The 24207-nt window shown below is 44.1% G+C and overlaps 1 protein-coding gene across 3 annotated transcripts in view; it reads left to right on the plus strand.

Moving 5' to 3' along the window:
• NKAIN4 (sodium/potassium transporting ATPase interacting 4) overlaps positions 1-24207 on the plus strand; it is a 73993-nt gene that overhangs the window by 33473 nt on the left and 16313 nt on the right. For all 3 annotated transcript variants that reach the window (XM_067554096.1, XM_067554099.1, XM_067554098.1), the window contains exons 2-4: positions 2727-2864; positions 5390-5470; positions 16480-16677. In XM_067554096.1, coding sequence (XP_067410197.1) covers positions 2727-2864; positions 5390-5470; positions 16480-16677 — 417 coding nt within the window. The remainder of the gene's footprint in view (positions 1-2726; positions 2865-5389; positions 5471-16479; positions 16678-24207) is intronic.

Raw genomic sequence — 24207 nt, forward strand, 5'->3', positions numbered from 1 at the left:
CAGCTAGGGGGACAAAGGAGACGGCAGGTAGAAGAAAGGAAAGTACGAAGAGGAACATAACTCTTAAGTAACAGTGCAAAATCCTGCCTAAATAAGGACTGTGGAACCCTCCGGGAGTTTTGTCTGAGTACAGACTGCATGAATTGACCCTGAGAGACAAATGGGGAATTCACACCTGCGCCAGTGCTAAAGCCAGCAGAGGAACCGAGGAGAGGAGCCTCTGCTATTTAGGGGCCACTAGGGGCATTGCAACAGCTCACAATTGCCAATGCATAAGACCCCCTAGCTGCTCCACTCCCCACCCACCCCTACCTCCCTCTATTACCGATCCTCTGTGCTAATCTTAGGAGGCAGTTCTGGCTCTGCATTTTACACCAGGGATTGTCCCTGCAGGCCTATGTAGCTTCTCTGCAGGTACAGAGCAGTCATGAATCAGTCCCTAGGACTGTTGGGATCATTTCATCTGACAGAGATGGCATGAGACCCATTTTGTGGGATTCCTTGGAATTAAACAACCCAACAGAAGTCACTGCTGGAAAGAAATGGTGATCTGCAGCTAGTGCGAGCTACCCCCCTCTGACGACCCCACTGGCAATGTTCACTTGTAAAAAAGGAACACTTTTTTGAACAAGCAAAGTATGATTTTTTTAACGAATAAGAACAATTCTCAATGGCAATAATGTCCTGCTGGGTAGAATCTATATCTGTCCATTCCCTACTGTGGCTGGAGGCAAAGCTGAAGGTTTCATCCTAATCCACCTGAGGCGGGGGTTTTATCACTTTACAACACACACCCCATTGTGTCCCCTTGTCTAGCTGGGCTAATTGACATGCTGTGGTGCTGGCTCTGTGTGGTACATATTCCAGTGTTAACATCACACACAAAGCCAATTAAATACCTGATTGGATGAAGTGGTCACAGTCAAGTGACCTGTTACAAGCCAATCAGCATTCAGGAATGCTAAATGTCGTTATAGTGTGCACATTAATTCCCTACTAAAAGATTAAGCATTTAACCTATGACTGCTGGTTCTGATGAGATATAGAAAATCTTTCGCGCTCACGGGAGGATACCAAATTGAACGACTGTGAAATGAATAGTATTCTCCCTGGTCCCATTTCAAAGGCACACGGCCTGCTAGCACAGTAGCAGCCTTGCCACATTTTGCAGGATCTTCCAGTTAGTAAAAATTGATCAAAATATGACAGCGTGTGTTACTTCAAAGGGAAGATTAATTTGTGTTGTATAATCCAGCCTGACTTTGAGCCAGTTCTCCCTACCCACCCACCCCTCCCATGCACCCCTTCTCCAACACAGAGAGCTGCCACTGAGGAAAAACTGCTTTTTGATCTCCTCCTTTAAGCAGCAACACTGTTTACCTCTTTGAAACACAGATTCGTCTGAGCTTTCCCCGCTGTCTTCTGAGCCAGTGGTGTCAGCAGAGAACTGTGTTCCCATGCAGTATATCTGCCTGCCGTTCCTTTGGGTGTAGTTCCATTTCGGGCACAATCCAAGCCAGAGGGAGGCGTGAAAGTGATTTTCCCACTCTGGCATCCAGGCAGTAGGAGGAACAGTGGTCATTGGATAACTATGGCACTCCTCATCATGCTGCTTCACTGGCGTGTGCAACCAGCTCACAAGGGTACAATGAGCACCCCCCTGCTTTAAGCCACTGCAAAAGTTCCGCTGCCTGGCACCCAACTGCTGTACAGACTATACTCAGGAAAAGATGCACTGCTTCCGATGTGACTTCTAGAAGTAAACTAGGAGCATCCAGTAAACGAATTCAGTGTACAAAGCTAGTACAACAATCCATCCTAATAGCTGGAGATAGCAAAGGCCCTTTGGACACTCAAATCTATCCCCTGCAAGGGTAGGAAAAGGTCCCTTGAGAGTACATACTGGATATTATGCTACACTTAATCTTGGGCATTGCTGGTCAATTTTGGCTACTGAATTGTAGGTAAGAATAAATACCAATTGGACTCTGAACTCCTATGCTGTTAGGCAAGTTTGTTTTGCTATAGCTGATCCCACTTTCTAAGGATTTGGTACTCGTGGTGGTTTTGGACATAGCATGTTGGGGTGTTTGGAATGGAGCAATAGTTTGTACACAGGAGTGTGTATGTGCCGGAGGCATGAATTAGTGAGATGGGAGGTGGCACTATCCCATTCACCTCCACCTTGCTTGAACTGTGAGCATATCAGGGGTTTTTTTTCCAGGGAAGGGAGGTAATGTTATTTATTTGTTTGTGTTAAAGTTCAGTAGGCAATTGCATGTCTAATTTGCACATATAGCTAGCTGCCTGTTCTAAGTAGCAGTCTGATGCACAGATGGCCAGCTATAGGTCTAGCTGAATAAACTGACTACAGTTATGTGCACAGTGCTGGCAAAAACACGAGTACAAATATGCACAAAATTTTGCATTGACTGTTCTGAAAATCTGGACATAAAGCACTGACAATTATGAATTTTTACCTTAAACTAATACATTAGCACCGAAAAGAGCTAAATATTGGGTGGCAGTGCTTCTCATGGGGACTACCTTCCTTCCCCATGCTATCCCAGTAGATGTACCCAGGTTTGGCATGCTCTCTTAAGAGTGAACAAATACATGGAAAACACCAGAGGCAGCTGGGGTGATGAAGTGACTCTGAGATTGAACGTTACAAGCCTCTTAACAAGCCGTGAATTTGTAATTCATTTTTTCCTCCTCTTTTCCAGCTTGCTGCATTAGAGAGACAAGTGTTTGATTTCCTGGGATATCAATGGGCTCCTATTCTAGCCAATTTCCTTCACATCATCATTGTTATCCTTGGCCTTTTCGGGACTATTCAGTATAGGCCCCGCTACATAGTGGTGGTAAGTAGCATTCACTTTCTTCTGGATTACAGTTATCCAGCGAAGACCGTAATCTGGTGTAGTAAGCACTGGGCTAAGACTGGAACCAGTCCACTCATGCACAGATATGGAACCATCAGGGGTTTTTATTCACATGTACCTGACTGGGTTGCTTTAAAGAGCACATTATTTATTTTACTCTTTTGCTGTATTTACTCAGCACTTTTGGAAGAGATTAAATCATATTTATTATTTGTATTACAGTGGCCACCAGCTGAGACTGGAATCCCATAGTGCTGAGCACTGTATGGACACATAGTAAAAGACAATCTCTTCCACTGAGAATTAACCACCTAAATAGACAAGGCAGACAAAGGGCTAGAGAAAGGAAGTGTTATTTTCTCCACTTTACAGATGAGAAAACTGAAGCATGGAGATTTTAAGTGACTTATCCATGGTTATACAGGGAGTCTGTAGCAGAACTGGGTGCAGATGCAGATACAGAGCTGGGTACTGTCTGTCTGTCTGTCTCTGGAGATGACCCCAGGTCTCCTGTGTCCCAATCTCGCATCTTCACCACAAGATCATTGAGGATTTCAATAATTCAGCCTGAGGTTATGAGTCTATTACAGGAGTGGATGCGTGAGATTCTATGGCTTGTACCCTGCAGGAGGTCAGACTAGATGAACACGATGATCCCTTCTGGCTTTAAAGTCTCTGAGATCATCCTTTCTCTCTAAGCAGTTGCTCACATCTGAGGCTCATGAGGATCTGCAATGCTGCATTGATTATGCTGGCTGGTCAGATTTCATGGTCAGTGACCACTGAATCCTTTCAGAAGCCTCCTAGACCAAAATGTCCATTTTCTGGCTCTGTTTGTTATTGGTTAGAAAGCATTGTTGACTGGAACATGGTGGTTTGATTTTTTTTAAACCAACATTCAGAAATATTTTTGGATACTTAGAATCACATTATGATGCCAACAAGCATCTCTCCTTGCAGGATCTACTGCCTTATAATTGACCTAAACTCTGTCTGATTCATGTTCCCCCTTCAGCTCTGCTTTATCACTGTCAATTATTGGACAGATAAAATCCTCAGTGACAGAGACTATAACTTAAATAATAAATTTCTGTCAGCTGGCAGTTTTTTGGGGCAGGAGACAGCTTGCAGTCACCTCTCTGTGTGAAAGCTGGTAAGATGGAGAGCAGCTAATGACTCCTGTGCGGACAACCTCCTAGCATGACACTGGGGGTCTGTAGCACCAGTGTACACCATTGATGTGGGTGGAAGACAATTAAGCATTGGAATAGAAACTGCCATGGGGAGTTCATTTAAAGGGGTGTGAATAGTATTTTTCTGAGGAATTTGGGACTTTTCTACAGAAATTGTCCTTATTCAGTTTCCCTAGGTGTTGGCAGCTTTCACACTTCAAGCAAACTAAACCCAATCAAGTAATAAACTTCTCAGAACATGAAAAAAATTAGTTCTGGCCACGCTTCATATGTAGAATTACCAGCTGCATAGAAAGCTTAGCCAAAGGACACTTCTTGTGTAAGGATAAGTAAGAATCCAGTAGAGAAAGGCTTTCCAGCCACACATCAGTAATGCCAGATACCATGGCTTCACTGAGTTAGTCTCCGTTTCTGCTTCATGCTCCTGAGACCAGCTATTTCTCTTCCCCTGGGATCCTAGGTTCTGCTGCACCATTTCCTCCAAGCCTCTTCCCCCATGCCTCTCATGGCTAGTTTGGTGCCCCACAAGCTGCTGGCAGAGTTTGTTTCTTTCATTTATGTATTTCTAAGCATGTTTGGGTCACTCATCTCCCTAACAACTACACCCTTTAGAGGAGCAAATCACAGGAAATCAAAGGGAGGCCCCCTGCACTTGCCCAGTGTTCTAACCAATGCCAAGGTTATTATCTTTCATGGTGGTGTTTTTAAATGGCAAAGTCATCCAGATTTCAGCTGGAGCCCTGCGGAAACTCCCCTTCCTCCCAACTTTTTGTCTCATCTGCCCTTAAAGGCTTCGCCTTGGGAGCTGTTGAACACCAGCCACTGTCTTCAAGCTGTGGACATGCCTCCTTTCAAAGTCTGCCCTCTCTCCTCATCAGGCTGCAGGGGCCAGGTGTTAACATATCATTGGATCTGACAAACAAAGCTTCACCAGCTGAAAACTCAGGGCCTGATCCTCAGCTAGTGTTTATCAGTACAGCTGACCACTGATGCCAATGAGATCTTTAGATTTAACCCAGCTAAAGACACCTTCACTGGGGCGGGGAGGGGTAGCATTAACATACCATGCTGCAGAGTAGGACAGGTGCTGCCTATGAGCCTCACTTTTGGGAACCAGCTCACAGGCCCATGCCCCCGAGACAGCTATAGCTTCATTGAACTCTAGCCACATGCCAGAAGAGCAGAAAGTGGCTGTGAAGCTGATATGGGGTGTTTAACTGTCTCCAGCTGTGTCCCATTGCAAAACCTGCTAGCTGCCTAGAGCAGCCCCGCTCTTCATTAATTCTCTCTCCCCTCTCCTTCCCTTTCTAGTATGCCATCTGGACTGCAGTTTGGGTCACCTGGAACATCTTCATCATCTGCTTTTACTTGGAGGTGGGAGGACTTTCAAAGGTGAGCAGAAACTTGAGCCTTGCTGATTGGAGAACAGCCTGTGTTCATCAAAGGCCAGGGAAGGGAAGGGAACCTGCCTTGGAACAAAGTGTGGGGGAGGAGACCTGCCAGGAGAAAATGGTGCCTGCTCCCTTCATGATTAAAATTAAAGAGGAAAAGTGGGAGGAAATGCTGCCTTTGTGCATGTACTGATTACAGCCTGATGCTTAGGGGCTCTCTCTGGGAGAGAGAGAGAGAGAGGAGACATATTGCAGGAATTTTGTAAGAAGCTACATAATAAATCATGATAAAAACCAGGGCCAATTTCTTGGAGTCCCCAAGCAGAAGTGTCAATGGTGGTGTGATTTCCTGTCTCTCCCCACACACACAGTGGAACCAAAGAATATTTCAAGTGAAGGTGGGAAAGAAACCTTACAGCCAGGTGCATGGAGGACCATTGTATGAGTGGTATCCCTAAAGCGGGGCCCTATGTGGGAATTTGGGGGTTAATTCCTAGCCAGGGTTCAGAGGTAACTCTGGGAGCTAATTAGGTTGCAGCAGAGCCTATTGGGGGTTAATCACACTTTGAAAGAAGGGTGCATTGCTCTGAGGAGAGAGAAATAAGGGTTTGTGCTACCCAGACAGCCAAGCAGGGAGTGCTGGGGAATTGTTAGCACTGCCCTCAATGGCTTGTACGGTTTGCACTTCTGAGTTTACACCAGGGAAGGAATGCAGTTAGGGACTTTCACCCAGTTGGTGGAACTGGGTCAAACCAAACTGCTTTCCACTAACTTGCTCAGGGGGTTTCCTTTCTTTTCATGCTACCCTTAGCCCTGCTAACTGCCCTCATGCAGTTTAGGAACAGGGATAGTTTTAGCTGTGCTGATACCCTGGGCAAAAGTTCTTCCCTATTACATCCCTCTGGGGAGTTTAGAAAACCCCCTCCTCTGTGTCCTAAATGAAGAGTAGAGCTGAGGGAAGCCAGCTAGATCCATCGTGGTCCCTCTATAAACATGACAACATAGGTGACTCTGCTTGTCATAGGCAGGCACTTCCCTGCCTCAGGTTCTCCATCTAAAAATAGAGACAGTAAAACTGGGCTAGGTAGGGTTGTTATGAGGATTAAATTAGTTAATGTTTGCAAAGTTCTTTGAAGATAAAAAGTGTTGTTATTGGCTGCTATATGAGGACAAAGTCAGAAATACTGGCAATTGGAGACAGCTCCTAAACTAAGCCCCTGCTGTAAGCAATGTGTTGCTAATTAATACTGCTGTAGCTTAATTGGCTCTAAGTGGTTAGAGGACCTGGGTTCACTTTAGAACACTTTACATTTGACCATATGTCTAAATTACAGATGTTAACTGGAACTGCTCTAAGTTTTATCAGGTTTATGTTAACTCAGTGAGTGGTCACAAAAAGCCCTTTGCAGATAGGAGAAACTTAATTTCCTAATTACCCAAGTAATCTCTAATTTCTGAAGTATCCATAGAAACTCCCAGAGAGAGAGAGAGTGCTCTCATCTGGAACAGTGATTACTATTAGATTTCAACACTGGCTGCAGTCAGTTAGATAAAAGGGGCTAGTTTTGATTAGAAACACTCCAAAGGCATCTTTCTGAAAACAGTAAAACTTGGCTCAAACTGTCCCTCTGATGTTTTACTGACTGATACTCCTGTTTTCTAGTAGCCCATTTTGGATGTCTGTTTGCTAACCTTGATTTATCTGAGTTTTACTGTTTGGAAAAAGACTTCATCATTCTGCAATTCAAACAAATAATACAAACTCCATTCTGCTACCTAAAGCCAAAGGCACTTTAACCCACTACCTTTGTCTCATGGGACACTTTCGCAAAGCTAGTAACTTTACCTACTGCTGCTAATCTTTATTTAGCCAGTTAGACTACATAGATGAGTGGGGGACTGTTGGTGTGAATCAGAGTTTATAGGTTTGGGCTGCACTGTATAACACTTATTTTGTCCCCTGGTGGATTCTCTTCCAGAGCTGTAAGAGAGTTCACACCATTGATGGGGTGGTAACTGGCAAAAATAAAGAGACCGTTTTGCTGGTTTCACCAAAGAGCACAATAATTTGCATCTGAGCTTTGATTTTTCACACATTGTTTTTCTTTGAAAAAAAATTCCATTTTGCTCGCTCTTTTCTATTTAATTGTGAGAAACTGTTGGCATCTTAAGAATGGCAAACTGTGTCCATAAACAAACAAATGGGAGATCTTGTCAGAGGGAGGCTTGTGTAAATAAATTCTGTGATTTAAGGTGGAATTTTCGGTGTGCTTTCTGGTTTGAAGGAGGAGACTTTAAAGATGCATTGTCCCAGAATCTCATTCTCCCCAGAGACCTCACAATATGGGAGACTCCACCATCCTATGTGAACAAGATGGATAAGTGCATTCAGTGGTTGTCTACACATAAATTCTGCACTGGTTTAGGGTATCTCTACACTGGAGCTGGAGGTATACTTTCCAGCTCAAGTAGAAATACCTGCACTAGCTCTGATTGGGCTAGCACACTAAAAATAGAAGGGTAGCTGCAGTAACGCAAGGGTCTAGCCACATAAGTATGTACCGTGGGTCTCAAATGAAACTGTAGTTGGGGCAGCTAGCCCCTCCTGCTGTTTGTGGTGCCATAGCTGCACTTCTGATTTTAGCATGCTAGTTTGATCAGAGCTAGTGCAGGTATGTCTGCTTCAGCTGGAAGCAAACCCAAAGTTTAAACTGGCACAAACTCCTGTGTGGACTCCCTTATTTCAGTATAGCTGAAAGGTGTTCCAGAGGGCTTAGCTACACAGATAACTGTGCCAGTTTAACTGATGGTGGGTGAATATGAAACTCTTTAGTTGAACTAGTGCAAATCTCTCTGTGGATGCTATTCTATCCCTTGAGTTGTTCGGGTTTTTTTGTTTTGCTTTTAAACTTTTTGCAAATTGACTGTTGTGAACTGGTTTAAGTTAAACCCAAACAAACCACGCTTAAACTGAAATCAGGGTGTCCACACAGGACTTTGCACTGATCTAACTAACCTAGTACAAGTTTGTACGTAGGCAAGGTTAATTGACCTAAGCTAAACTCAAATAAACCTAGTTTAAACTGAAATCAAAATGTTCACAAAGCCTTTGTGCACCAGTTTGACTCAGTCGGTTAAAAGTCACGTCTAAACTAAGGCAACTCTGCACGTGGACAGGCCTCTATCCTGGCCTACTTGAGAACCAATATGTCCTCCTGCATCTCCACAGACCTGACCCAGAACCCACGGAAGTCTGTGGAAAGACTTGAATGGGCTTCAGACCTGTGAGCTCACTGGATGAACTGCCTCTGGAAGATGGCAAGAGCATTGCAATATCAGCCATTTGCTGAGAAGCAGTGTACAGTGATGCCACGGTGGGGCAGGTATCTCTGCGTGCGTGTACGTGCGGGGTGGGGTTCCTGCCCCTAGGTCTGCGGTGTTGTAATGAATGTTCACCCATCTTTCCTCAGAGCCCCTACCAAATAGATGGGGCAGGATAGGGGAAACCATGTAGCATTTCTGACTACCCCAGTGCTTCTCCCTTTCATTTCTGACAATGATATATTGTCAGATGCCGGGCTGATATATCTGTGTCAGCAGCTGGTTAATTTATAATGACAAAATGCAGCATGGGCAGTGATCTAGAAATAATGGAGTTTGTTAAAATGGCAGCTGGTAATGACAGCCCAGTACAGTTCAGAAAAGTGATGGCTCCAGTGGGGAGGCAAGGGGGAAAAAAGACCCTGTGTGTTTCTGCTGTAACAAGTTTAATGAAGGCCCAGAGAAGTGAAAATGTGAGCAACGAGGAAACTGCCACATGCCTTTATGGCAGAGAAAGACGTCTCTGTATATTCTTTATGTGGGCTGGTGAATAGATCTGATTGTGAGGGTGGTGGCGTGAGAAAGGAAGGCGGTTGCGAGGGGCAGGGAAATAGAGAAGAGAAACTACACTGCTGTTGTGCGTTATTTGTAGAATACCCAACAGCGTGCTAGCTCAAATGAGAGTTAGTGCGAGTATGTCTGTGGCCGCTGGGAATCACATCCATAGCTCGCAGAGTAGACATAGCCTCAGTCTATGGGAAGTGTGTTGACACCCAGATTTAGATGTCTTTGATGACTGTTCACTCCTCAGCTCAAAGCAAAACTCCATCTCTTTGCTTCCTTCTTCTCATTTTGTCTTTTACTCTGCTTTCCTGGAGCACACTTCTCGAGCAGACATTACTCCTTGGTGTTGAACAAGAAAATGCTAAAACATCATGAGAACAGCCAATCTCGCAATATCTCCAATTCAGTTTTTGCAGGCCATCCAAAAAAATGAGAAGCATCTGAAATGTCAGGTGTTAGCCCAGATGCCACCTGCAAGCCTTTGGAGGTTCTCTTTTTGATACTTTATCTATAAATGTTCAAAACATTACAAGGAGAGAAAAGATCAGTGGCTACAAATTGCAGCAAGAGTGCTGCTAATATTCCTGAGCAATGTAGGCCCAGAGTTCCAGAACCCCAGGCAAAATTGCACATGCAAAAATCCAGGCATATTTTTTGCCTAATTTGCATGGGCAATCACAATAAATGAGCATTTGACAAGTCATTTGGGCATGTGATTAGTGAATGGATGAATGATTGCAGTAAATATGTATGCAAAAGCATACAGGTAGTTCCGAATATCTAGACTTTATCGTCTTCTAAGACAATCGGACATTGCGTTTGGTGTTAAACTGAACCCTCTTCATTTCCATTCCCCTTAGACTCATCTGACACCATATCAAGCTGAGTTACTTTTGTCCAAGAGGAATATTCTCTCCTCTTCTGAGTAGGTTCTTTATTCTTTGAACCAGAAAACCAGGCTGACAATTGTGCCTATTTTTTTTTTACACCTTGTCATTTTTCATATTGATATCTTTCCTTCATAGAATAAGAGGATGAGGAATGAAATATTGTCTGCCAGAACTTCATTAGGTGGACTGCAAACAAATGAATTAGCAGACAAGGCTTTAATAAAGCATTTCCTGGCTGCCTTGCAATGATTGTTTGAAAGGTCTTTGCAAAGCAGGTCCAGCTGTGCCAGTTATCTTACGATGGTCAGGCAAGAAACATGGAAGACCTGGAACTGAAATGTTGCTTTTTAGCTTCAGCAATGTGACATTGACATGCTTCCTAGCAGGTCTGGTGCAGACTCCTGGCTGTCTCTTTCTGCTCACAGTTCATAGCATGCATGTGTGACATACTGCTTCGCTGAGCACTTTGTACAGCTGCTCTATATCACTGTAATTGGTGGAACTCCTTAAGATTCCACTTCCAGAGTGCTGCCTCTCTTCCCCCTGACTTTTCACATTCTCCCTCTTCTTTCTGTCTATGCATCCATCGAGCTAGCTCTTTATGGTACCTGCATCACCGGGGTATCTCGGCTACAGCTTCAGATATCACAATAAACTCCTCTGCATCCACTCGCTGAGCACGAACACACAGCTCATTTATACAGGTTCACTTTTTAGGTTAGTGGGCGATGCCAAGCTCAATGAATCATTAAAATCATGCTGGTGAAATGTGCACGCCTCTGTCGATTTGGCTGCCACATTGATTCTTCATCATAGGCTCAGGACACTGAAGCATGTTTTGAGAGACCGTTTGTGTCTGGGCTTCACCTTTAAACCTGTCTCTGTTCATTTCTTTACATCTGGAAACTGTTCATCGTTAAATGGTGATTTTTTTTTTACATTCTCCCACCCAGGTGCGATGCTTGGCCTTTACTCTGTACCAGCACTGTTCTGATCACCTGATTATAGGAGCATAATTCTTGCTAGCCATTGGGGAAGTTATTTGTATTTCAGAGGAGAATAGGTATAGCTTCTCTGGAATAGTTCTGGCACTAGGCACATGTTATCAGATGGAGATGAGAAGAAATGCACTGTTGATAATAACTTACTCCCCCACTCCTCCTCCTCCTCCTGAACTCAGAGGATAGAAACCCATTACTTGGCCTTTAAGTACTGCAGCGTTGCGAACAGACAACTTGAGCCTCAGCAATGATAAAAGTGATTCCCTTGCTGCTTCCGTGAGATGCATGCACTCAGAATGCACCACGAGGAGATAAGAATGTCTGGTTTCCCTTTTTGATAATAAATTTTTCCAGCTTAAAAGATGCAAAATTATTCATCCATCAAGCTCTTAAGGCTTACAGAGTCAGGCTGAACTTGCTTTGAGAGCCATTACAGCTGCCTTGCCTGAAAATTAATGAAAATGGGGGAAGAAGGAGGGAGGGTTTCAGAAGGCAGCTAGTGAATGAAGAAACAGCTTTCTCCGATGATCTTTAAGTCTCAAAGGGCCAGCCTTTCCAAGGCTGATTCTGTGGGTGCTAGTGTTGGGAGGGGAATTGCCCTGAATATAAAGGTGAAGTGTGTGTAGGAGATGTAACAGGAAAAACTTCCATACTGTATTAGACTGCAGAGTTTTTTCCTCCCCACAGCACTGCAACTGTGCTGGAGAATTGCAAATAGACAGCAGCAAGGTCCAGCAACAGTTTAAATTGAAATGTGATCTTGCCTGGCCTTCGTCATGCTCTTGAAAGGGAACTTGTATCTCCACTTCGCTCATATTTCTTTTCAGATTGAAGGCTAAGGGGGTAGCAGTAACCGTTTAAATAGCCACCTGTCAAGAAATGGAGAGAATGTAGATATAAATTGATCTCTGTTCCTCACTGAAATAACTGGGAATTAATAAGTATTTCCCAACACACCTCCCACTTCTAGCTACCTTTTCTTGTGGGTTTAAAAAAAATTGCAAATGCTTTACAGAATATTTTTTGTCCCTGTTTTTTAAGTTATTTCCTTTTTTTTAACGAGCTGCTTCTGTGATTTTTAGATAACTATAGTTAAATGCCCCTTTGGGGTTCTTTGGGGGATTTTTTTATTGTTGCAATAAGGAAAACAAAATGTTAGCAGATTGCAGTCGGTGTCCAGGGATTCTTCCACTGGCCTCCCAGCTAAAGCTCAGCAAACAGAAGGCATGAAATGTTTGCCTTGAATGCTGTTTTACTATGCTCAATCACAGCAGGTGTCCTCTAAAGAGTTACTATCAGGGACACCAGTAAAGAAATGGCATTGATCTCAGTGTACTGAGAGAGCAACACCTCCATTTCTGCTCCTTACCCCAAACACGATTGGCAAAATTCCTCATCAGCCTTTCAGAACCGCGTGTGCAAAAAGGAACGCGCATCAGCTTACACGAAGAAGAACACAAGGCCACTCTAAATGACAGTACGTGAGAGTATCGTGGTGGGTTAGGCTGATCATTTGTGTGTGCGAGTGACTGCCCTGTGCCGCTTGAATGTGCAAACCTGCCCGCTTTATTCCAAGCAACTCGTAAAAACTGGGATTTTGTCTCTCTAGGCACCACTCAACTTTAGTACTGTCCTTTCTGCTCTCTGATAGCATAAACTCTGCTTGTGCTCGCAGCTGCGGCTATTTGTATGCCATAGCACTGAGCACTTTGATTTAGTATTTCATGTTCTTCTACCTGCCTAATTCCTCACCATGTCCAACATCGGTCCTTCAGGTTATCTAGGCTCTGTTCAAAATGAGACTTGCTGACGTCCAGTCAGTAAGTGTCCATCTCCTGCAGCAGAGGGAAGGAGCTGGAGCTGAGTCCTTGCCTGGAACGTGATTTTTCCCTTTCCCAGCTGGTGGATCAGCCCAGTAGCTCATGGGGTGGGGGAAGTGCAGCGGTGGCTTGGGCAGGCTGGCTGAATCTCACTGACGTGGGAGCTTGTACGGGGCATAGTCATGTGTCCCAGGGAGTGCATAAGATAGGAGGCGCGTGGTGGGGAGCAGCAACCTTATGCATGACTCTAAGGAGTGGGAGAACTTATGTGTACAAGCATACACTCCTGTTGGAGAGAGCAGGCCAGTGACTTTCCCGCCAAAATTGCAGCTTCCAGAGGCTGCAGGGGGAGGGAAATTGGCCTCTAGAAGCTTCTCCCCAGATGTCCGTTAGCGCAGAAACTGTGACACACAGCACCGTGCACCAGCTTAGTTACCCCGCAGCTGCCAATCAAAGGATTCCCCTCCCGCCCAGCCTCCAAAATGCAGAGGATTCCATGTACGTGCTGCACCGTTAATGGAGTTTCCCTGTTGTCTTTCCTTTGGTATTGGGGCTGCTTCAGCAGTGGTCGCGCACCACAGCTCGGCACCCTCCTCCATCCACGGCAAAGCACATCCCGTCTGTTGCAGTGCTTTCATCAGGAACTTGGCAGCTGTCTTTTCCTTACTTAATTATCCATGCCTCCCAAGATGTGCTTCCCAGAACACTTAATAACAGCTCCCCAAGCTATTACTGAGTGCTCGCTTGTTGTAGGCCTGGAGGCCAATCTATATAGGATACAAAATGGGGTGGCTAGCTTCTCAGGACTTGGGGACTAGGAATTAATCATATACATGCTCAGGAAAAGGAAAGTCTACATGGTCATTATGGTCCATCAAAAATCTGTCCTTGTTCAGACATTAACTGAGTTACGTACAGATCAGCTCCATTTGCAAGCCCAGTTTTCTACTTGCGATGGGCATGGATCCAGACTCTGATTTTTGCTGTTTCCTCCCCCCCACTCACACACACACACACACACACACACCCCATGGACCAATGGCTTATCCAGTCGAGTATCTGAACTGAGAGCAGCCGGTAGCAGATGCTTTAAAGGAAAGTGCAAGAAGCCCTGTAGTTATTGTTAGATTTACATTGTAAAATCCTGTGTTTATTCCGATAGGGAAAAGACATTTAGATTCTAGGACAGGTACATATAAATCCCTCTGCCCCCTTCCTTTCTCTTGCTAGAGCCAAAAGGTGTTATTGAGTCTACATCAAAGTGACATGCAAGGTCTGCTGGGGTCTCAGTGGCACTGGGCACTTAGCACTTCCCCACAAAGCATTGCTACTCTTATCTTTTCATCCCCTGCTCTCCCCACGATGCTGGGGGGGGGGGGGAGTTTTGTGACCTGAGTTGTGCAGGAGGTCAGACTAGATGATCATAATGGTCCCTTCTGACCTTATAGTCTTTGAATCTAAGTTTGTCTTTCATCAACTGCAGGGACAGTTTAACCGTGCTTTTTAAGCTGGAAGCCCCAAAGCAATATCCTAGGGGTTGCCACTGGGATTCCAGGTGACTCAGGTATCATTTTTCCCAAGGGAAGGGGGATTCATTGTTGTTGGAAGTGCCACCTCCTCATTGCCTCTCAAACCCTTGAAGTACCCTGCTGTGTGTCACCGGGTATGTTTCAGTGCACTGAACCAGGGAAGCTGAGGGAAGCAAAGTAAAAGGTAGCTGGGGAAGCCGAGACGATGTGGAGTTCTTGGGTGAGTGTTAATTACGAAGCTATTGATCACAGTGGAGGTCAGTTGTCAGAGTAATTTGACCCAAGAGGTTGATAGTAGGTCAATTTGTCAGAGTAATTTGACCCAAGAGGTTGATAGTGACTGAGGTCAATAGAAGGCCCAGAAGTGCAATAAATCGAAATACTGAGGAGGGGGGGAAATTGACAGATGGAGATGGGAGGGGAATGTATTAGATACAGTTACAGTTAGGGGCAAAGAGGAAATTAAAGTGTTAGTTCAAAAATGTTTTTCATTATTACTCCAGCAGTAGATTCTAGTTCCTATTCTTGCCAGGCGGATGTGTTCCGACATAATTCTGTGCGTAGACTTGGGTGCTCCATATTTATTCTCCTTCTGTGGCTTTTATGGGAAATTTACCTGGTTTACACATCTAAATCCCTCTCCATGCAATGAAATTGACCTGTTGGTGTAAATCATTCTCCGCATCCCTTAAACAAACGTTGAAAATAACTTAACTGCTAGTGTAGATGATGTACTTTTTTCACACACAAAGAGCAACCATTTACCTCCAATATACTGTAGTTTAAAGGAAAACAGCAAAAGAAAAAAGAACACACGTGGAGTTTGTCCCCACAAGAGAGCAGTGTGTGTATGTATCCTTTTGTCTATGACAAGCTGCAGCAGCTCTGGGAACAAAATGGCTGCTGTCTCTGACTATTGGCAGAGTTCTTAGCCATGTAAAGATGTTGTATGCAGTAGACAAAGGCATCGAAATTTGGTATTCATGTAAGCCACAATAGACGAGGTGAACCACTTAGAGCACCGTTCCCAGAAAGTGTTCTTGAGATCTGTTGCTGACAGTAGTTTTCAACACTGGATCAATTTTGCTAATGTGGATGGAACTCTTAAGAGAGCTCATTCAGGTACAGGGGGATCGAAGGTCTGTGTCAAGAAAATGTGTTGAGAATGTTTTTGTTCCTAAAGCAATCACATCTGTACTAGTCAATAACGAAGTATAATTAGAGATATTAGAATAAACAATACAGAGGTGTCTTGAGCATGAAAAAGGTCTCCAGGGTGCCTTGCTCTGAAAGTTTATAACCTATGCCAAGAATCCATTATGGTTTGACATATAATATTTGTATGAATCTAAGAGACTCGTGAATGTAGGGTGTTGTCTCTATCCTGATAGTTGCAGACATCCCAAATTTCTTGACAGCTCTTTTCTCCTCCAGGCGCCACTAGCTCCACAGTCTTGGGTCCCCAAATGAGTCTGGATGCCTATAAAATGTCTTTCTGTTGTGGCCTTGAGATACGGTGTCGTTGAAGCTACCTCACGACTGCATCCAGGCATCACCCTATTAAGCTGGGAGTGATTGACACAATGTTGCAGCACTGTGTCCTACGGACAGGCCATAGTCCAGTTCAGAATTATTAATCAGCTTGCTTGGAAAATGCTTCCAAACACCTTTTGATCCTGCTAGCGCTCACTGGGGGAGGATGGGGTGTATCAGAAGCTGTCACTAGCCTAGGAAGTCTCCCATTGATTTTAATGGGCAACTTTTTTTTTTTTAATGGCCAATTTTTAAGCCATCACTAAGCATTTTTGCAACTCTCCCCCTAAATGGGACTAGTGACTCAATTCCTCTGTAAAGGAAGATTTTTGTATCTTTTTTTCCTCCCCAGGACAGCGAACTTTTGACCTTTAATATCTCCCAGCATCAGTCATGGTGGAGTGAAAATGGCCCTGGCTGCGTAAGGAAGGAGGCGTCCATGGCTGGCATAAAGGGTTTGGACGGCCATTCTTACATCTCTGTGATTGGCTGTGCTCTGGAGTATCGGTATATTGAAGTCATGCACAGCTCGGTCCAGATTCTGGTAGCGGTGAGTACTTCCTAGTGCATTTGGTCTCCAACAAAAAGCAAAACCTTCCAAGTAGAGTTTTTGTGGGTAGCAGCTTTTAAAGAGACACTGTCAACTTATGCATTCACAAAAGCTGATCGATATTTTCTGTTCCCCTCAGTTTGTGTGCAAGGTCTCTGTGTAAGTGTCTCATAAAAGTGGCGGTTGTTTTTTAACTCAGTGTTCTATCTCAATATCTACAAGACACTTTTTTAAGAAATGGAAATCGACACCAGCAGCATAGCACTTACCATAACAAACCAGAGGTACCTCTACAATAACAAATCAATGTGTCCTTGTGATTGAGGAGGGGAAACACATATCAGTAAGGAAACAGACCTAGCTTTTTGTATTTCCGATAGTCGCTGTGTGATATTTGAAAGTGTGTGTGTGAGGGAGAGAGAGAGAGGATTTGGGGAGGGGAGATCTGTGTTTCCCTATGAAGATAATATCCTCCTTCAGAAAACAAAACAACTTTGTTAGATCCGGAAAATGGATTGTTTTGTTCACACACACCCCCCCCCCCCCCGAGCACTGTAAGTTCATGTCACGATTTGCAAATGCAACATGGGTTCAGAGTGAGTGTTCTCAGCTGGCTAGATGGGGAGAGGAAATTGATTGAGACAGGGGGAGAGAAATTAATGGGTTTGGGGCAAATATTTATAAGTTGCTTCCCCCAGTCCCTTATTGGGATGTAAACCTTAGAGGATTCCTGCCCTACTTTTGTACATCCTAGATCCTGAAACTGGGTTGCAAGCTTAAGCGCATGTGTGCAGAAGTTCCTGGAGCTCCTGCTCAGGTTTTTCTTCCATACACGGCAATTTCTGTAAAAGGGACCCATCTTTCCTGTAGTAAAGGTGGAATGTTAAAGCCCCAGGCCTGTATCTCATGGCGGCCCTGAAGTGCTTATATAATCTTACTGGACATTAGACAGACTTCCCTTGAAGACAGAGTAGAAAAGACTTAAAGGGTTTTTCACGACTTCAACCGAGCCCTGCCTGAAAATAGCCGACTAGTCCCTTCCCTCTTCAGTCTCTGAGGACCAAACTCTTTTATTACAAACTCTTTGATGCTTGCCAATAGTTCTGCTATTCTCTTTATCTCATTTTCAGGCAGATTTTATTAGAGGCTGCTGTCCCACCCAGAATGCTTTGCAGGTCCTCAGTGCTGGCGACAGACAGTAAATCCTTTTTTATTCTTCTTCTTGATTGTGTCTCCCTTAGAACTGAAGAATGGGGAGATGCAGAAATGCTATGACTTCATTTCCTCCTTGTCTGTCAGGTGTCGATGAGAACTGAATGCTCAGTACCTCGGAAGGGTGAGGCAGGGGGACCCAAAACCTCCTCTTCTGGGTTTGTAGGTTTTGTTCAGCAGCTTTAGAAAGAGCTGTTTCAGCTCCGGTAATATGAAATTCATATCTGTTAACAAATAAGACGCGGCCCTGTGTCCAATCCTCGGGAGATAATTATTCCTCAAGAGCAGGGAGGCACTGCAATATTGCTGTGTGTTCCTCCTCAGGGAAGGTTGAGTCATCCCTGCAAACATCCCCCGCCTCAAATCTGACCTTATTATGGAAATAAAACAGTGTTCCATGCAAACCAGTGGGCTGTAATAGCAGCTGTGGAGCTTCCTTGAGCCCTGCTTACAGGATAAAAGGGTAAAATCCCTTATGTAGCTGCTCTGCGTAAACCTTATCTTTACTCGGGATGAATTTCACCCAGGATGAGTGAGTGCCGTGGAAGCTTTCCTGTATGGCTCTGCTAGTGCACCACATCCCTGAATCCTGGGTGTGTCATGCGGCTCTTCCAAGCCTGGGGCTTGGTTAGCAAAAAAGACCCCCCAGGGCCTGATTCCCATCTCACTTGTGGCAGTTCTCTGCTGGGCTAACTCCATGATGTTAATGGAGTTGCTCTTATCGTTATCTGGAGTGAATGAGGTCAGCATCAGGGCCAAAGACTGTCCATTGTGATGGGTTATATGACTGTTTCTTGATCTGTACAAATATTCTATTAGGGCCTAATTTAAGAATCCATCAGACGCCTTTTCAAATTTCGTTCAGTCAGGATTTGAACCCCTGTCTCTTGCAAGTGAAAAGGGCATAGATACCAACATGGCAAAACCATGGGGCTATCCCTCTAATGCTACCTAACCTGTTGAAACACACTACAACAAAGGACATTGTGAAGAGACAGAGTGGAGGGAGATGCTTAATGGAAGCACACATCTTAGCAGTGATTGTATACTGGCATATGTAGGTTAGTTCATTTACTGTCTGTGTGCCATGGGCCCATACCAACTCCATCAAAAAATACAGCAGAAATAATTTTTGTTTTACTCATCTGCAAAAGAAAACTTGTTTTGTTTTCCAGTTTAGCAAATGTCCACCGTACAACTCCCCAACTTGCCAAGCAGCAGTTGGAAGTCCATATTCTTTTTAAATAGCTGGTCTATTTTTGGTCTGTCCATATGGCAGCTCTGGGAGTGGGGAAGGGATGGGCTTTTTCCAAAGGTCGGTGGAGTGGGATGAAGGTTGGAAATGTCTCCCCAACAGGGAGAACATTCTGCCTGCCTGCCTGTCTGCTGCTTTCATTCAAAATGACAGCTTGGAAGGTTCCCCAAGAAGATGGCCAAGCAAAGGTTGACAGCAGATGTTTCAGTGGAAAGCGAGTCAAGACACACTCTGCTGTTGGCATGTATTACATTTTCACTGATAATAATTGCATCCTGAGAGCAAAAAGGTCAGGAAATCAAACGCGTCTGGTTGTCGCTTTGGATATCTGATGACAATCCCTTTTTCACCAGCCAGCAAGAGCTTTCTAGCAGCTCAAGAATGATAGGGAAATTAATATCTTCCCCTCTTCCCCTCGTATCTCCGCCACCCCATGTTAGTGAGAGAGCGAACATGCTCAACTGACTCTCAAGTTAGAAATGAAATCTACAGTACTTCTGTCTCATGGGGAAAAGAGAAGGGTACTTAGCAGAGACTCTGTGCTGAGCTGCTTTTCTCTCAAGCAAGAATGAAAGCAAGGCGTTTGAAGGTAGCTTTGAATAGTTCATGCCCACAGGGCAGAACTTTGCAAAGGAGCGTGGAGCGGGGCTTGCTCTAGTTTTCCATCTTCATTAGGCAGCTTTCTATCCACACTTGTCTTTCCTCCTGCTCCTTGTATCCAATGTAAATTTGAGTTACTATTATACAAATAACAGGTTCATCACTCAAATGACTACTTCAGAAAATTTTATTCAGACTGAATTTGAGATTGGTTGGATCTACAGATCTTAATCAAGAGCCAAACTCAACCACAAATGAAAAATACTGAGCAAATAAATGGATGTAAAGTAGAGAGCAATCCACAGAGCTGACACACTCGTAACATCATGGACTGATGAAAACAAAGACAGAATTAATCAGTAAGTGCATGTCACCATAAGTGCAATGACATCATTCTGATGAACCACTGGTCAGCGTGCACGCATCCGTTTTTATACCCTTTGTTTACACCTCAGCATATCTATGATCACATTTAATTAGGTCTCAGTCCTCTCTTCATATGTAGCTATCCAGGTAGCCATATTTGGGTTTTCTGATTGTTGACAGCTATTTATTATGATCAGTAGTTCCAATGCATCAGTGCGGATAACGGAAATGGTCCATGTTACTCAAAAAACCCCTGAAATTCCATTGAGACTGCATTCTTTTGTTCCTTGCAGTTAACTTGTTTATGAAAAAGCTCTTATTGCTGAAGGTTATAACCCTAGGTCACTTACTCATGCTAAATCTTATGCTAGCAAACTAAGGACTAGGCCTCTGTGAGGGGGTGTATAAACCCTGCCCCCACGAAGAAGGTGTTAAAGAGCTGCTGTGAGCAACACTGGCCCCGCCCCGTCAGCCCTGTCAATCAAAATGGGGTTGAATAAGGGCTTAAAAGCAGAAAGTTCCCAGCAGTTGCTGGGCAGCTTTGGGAGAGAGAAGATGGTGGCTCTCCAGCTCCCAAGGGAGACTCCTGGAAGCCTTCAGGGGAATTGCCCTCAGGAAGGCCACATATTATTCCCCCTCCCCATGCCTCCAAGGAGACAGTAACTCTGGTATGCTGGGCAGGTAGGATAGGTTTGGCAAGCCCCAAGGAGAGCCATCAGGCAGTTGGTGCCACTACCCCTTTTGGGATTAGAGAATCTGAGCGCATGTAAACAGGACTACGGGAGTGGGACCCAAGAGCCCCATCCCCTTCAAGCACAAGTGGGCTATGTAACTCAGCTGGTATCACAGAGACCCCTACCTCGGCAGATGGAGGTACCCGAAGGATTTTTCAGTGCCTGTGCAGTAGGAGGCATCCATCAGCAGCTCAGGACTGGTGACCACCTCCCTTAGGCCTTAGTTGATGGGCAAGTTTCCCTTAATGTTAGTACTCATTTGTGTGCTCTCCTATGTCTGTTTCAGCTATACTGGCATTACTCAAAGCAAACTGCGCACTGTGTATAAAAGAAGCTAGCCTTACAAACTCTACAGTACTAGGGGAGGGGTCCTAGCTCAACATTTTCCTCCATCCGTTTCTCTGTGAAAACAGACTTTCACAGTGAAAGAAGCCCAGGCTCGGGACAACCGTGGTTCATCACTTCTTCTGTTGTGCGGCCTGTTGGTTCCCAGGCTGTTTGACTGGCTGATTGAACCCACCTGCCTATGGCATGTGTTCCTAATGAAAGGCTTAATTGGATACTTGCACTCCTTAGAGGAGGCTGGTACTGAGGTTATCTGGGGAAACAGCAGCAGAGGCGAAAGCACAAGAACATTCTTGGAGGAATTAGAGCAACAGCTTAGTGTCATTTTACATCTCTGACTTTTTTTTTCCCCCCTGGGTAACTTGCAAAGCCCTAAAAATGATCAGTGTTTCAGTGAGTCAATGGGGATTCAAACTCTTTACTTAATCTGGTCAAAGTGAGGGCTGGGAGGCACACTGAGTTAATATATTGGCCTCATGGCTCTAAAGACTTTGGGTTTGAATTTCAGTTTGAGTCACAGCTGAACTGAGTTTTGTAGTCTCTGCTGGTGACAGTTGCAGGGTGGGCATCACGCAGAGTCACAAAATCACCTGTGACATGGCTGGGGTCTGTGAAGCTGGAGAGGAATTTCTCTAGAGGCCCACGTTAAGCAACAAAACTCTGGGATTTTAATTTTATAGGGTTCTTGTGCAACCAAAAATGCTCCAATGCCCTCTTGCTCTCTGGGCATGTTCCCTTCATGCAGCTTAAAGCGTTAAATGCCAAAGAGCAGAATTGTCTAAAAACACAAACCAACAGAAGTAGTATGTCTGTCTGCAGAGTTTCCTGGTCTGAATTGCAGCTCCTCTCTTTCTCCCCTGAAGCTAGTCCAGTGCATTTTAAAAGCTCCAAGATCGACTTAGCTGGACAGGAGCATTTCCTTCCTGAGCCCGTCTGTCATGTTTCTCCTGCTTCAAGTTTCTCCTCAATAAATATACATCAACCTTGGGGCTTATGAAGCTCAAAATAATAGTATCTCTTAAGACAGTGTGCATCACCAGTCTAAGCAGCTGTGTGATCTCATTGTAACCTCTCCCTTTAGTATGTTTGTATCTATCTTATGTGAACATCTTGTCTTCCATAGGTTGTAATTAGACTTGAGTGAAAACTGGAATTTCTGTCCTATGGGGAATTCTGATGTTCTAACATTTGTTTTCATCCCAAATTCAGACAAAAAGTTGAAATACTGAAATTTTTCACAGAATGAAATGTTTTGAAAAGCTTCAGTTTGTAAATGGCAAAATGTTTTGTTCAAGCATTTCTCATCCAAATTAAAAATTTGGAAATTCCCAAACTGAAATATTTCATTTTGATTTGCTGAACTGACTCAAAATGTTTCATTTTGAGTCAGTTCAGCATTAAACTGTTTTACTATGGCTGGACTATATCTCTCATGATACATTTGCAACCATGTGACTCCCATGATGCACAATGCCACTTGGTCAGAGGGGAGATCGTGTAGCATCATAGGAGATGTATTCCAGCCAAGGAGCCTGGTCCATCACAGAGAATGGGGGCAACAGGCATCTGAACTACATCTCTTATGAGGCAAGGCACTACAATAGGAAAATGCAATTTAAAGTTGAATTGACTCAAAACTAAATGTTTTGGGTCAGTACAGCAAACCCAAATACTTTGAACTGACCTGAAACAAAATATTTGGTTTTGATTTTGATTTTGAAAAATTTAGCAAAATCAAAATGTTGGCAGAAAATTTTGATTTTGTGGAAACTGCATTTTTCATCAAAAATCATTCAGAAGGAAAATTCTGAACATACTCACTATTTTGGGGCAGGAACACAGGCCTAAGTTCTGCTCTCAGTTACACTAGTGTGAATCCAGATTATACTAGAGAAATGAAGAGCAATGTTTGACCCACTGTCTTTTATTTATCAGTCAAACATGCACATCTGTGACATTGTAGTAATAAAGGCAAAGGGGACTGTGACACAGCATGTGATGGGAGGAAGTTAATAAAAGGGAATCACCCCCGATGAATTTTATGGAGAAAACTACTTTCAATCCTTTACTACTACTTGGCCAGCTGGAATGATTTTTACTATTCGCTTCCTTGAAGTTTTATAGGTGGCCAGAATGGGGATCTCCTGCCGCACCTGGCTCCAATTTAAGTGTGGAGCCTGCAAGCTTTCGATCACCCTGTCATTCCTGAGGCCATAATTAATCTTTTGCCTTGCTACTCTTTTACACTTCTGCAGCTGCCATTCTGGTGGGGGTGGAGGGATAAATGCCCAGTTTTTTTCTTCTGCTGCTGGCAGCACTTTTGAATGAGCTCCCTGGGTGGGAGTATAAAGAACATCCTGACAGGAAACGATCCCCCAGAGACCTCGGCCCCGATGCTCTTCTCTCTTACATTGGTACAAATCAGGAGTAGCTCCATTTAAGTCACACCAGTGTAAAACCGGTGCAAGTGGGGAATCAGTTGCTGTGTCCTCTCTAGACATCTTTATGTACAGTGCCTAGCACAAAGGGGTCCTGGTCAATGTCTAGGACTTGTAGGTGCTACACTGATACCGATATTTAATATTAATGAATCCAAGATCTCCTGAAGCTCAATTGCTTAATCTATTTGGGAACAAGTGGGTGTACTACCTTTTTAGCATAAATAATTAACTTACCCCAAAAGCTGTTAAAACCGGTACGGAGTCCAGTCTAATCCATTAAAGGCCAGTCTCTCAGGTGCCACTAAAATCACCATTGATTCTTGATTATTTTCGTATTTCTTCCGCCCTCTGTCCTAGGATGACCAGATGTCCCGATTTTATAGGGACAGTCCCAATATTAGGGCTTTTTCTTAAATAGGAACCTATTACCCTCCACCCACTGTCCTGATTTTTCATAGTTGCTGTCTGGTCATCCTACTCTGTCCTGAGTCTGCTCTTGATACTTCCCTATCTACATCAACCTTGAAACATTTTCTCATGAAGGCAAGCACCTTGATGGATGGTGCTATAAAAAAAG

This window comes from Emydura macquarii, unplaced genomic scaffold (genome assembly GCF_026122565.2).
Source record: "Emydura macquarii macquarii isolate MOO-44397 ecotype Brisbane River unplaced genomic scaffold, CSIRO-AGI_Emac_v2 contig_1483, whole genome shotgun sequence".
NCBI classification, from domain to species: domain Eukaryota; kingdom Metazoa; phylum Chordata; order Testudines; family Chelidae; genus Emydura; species Emydura macquarii.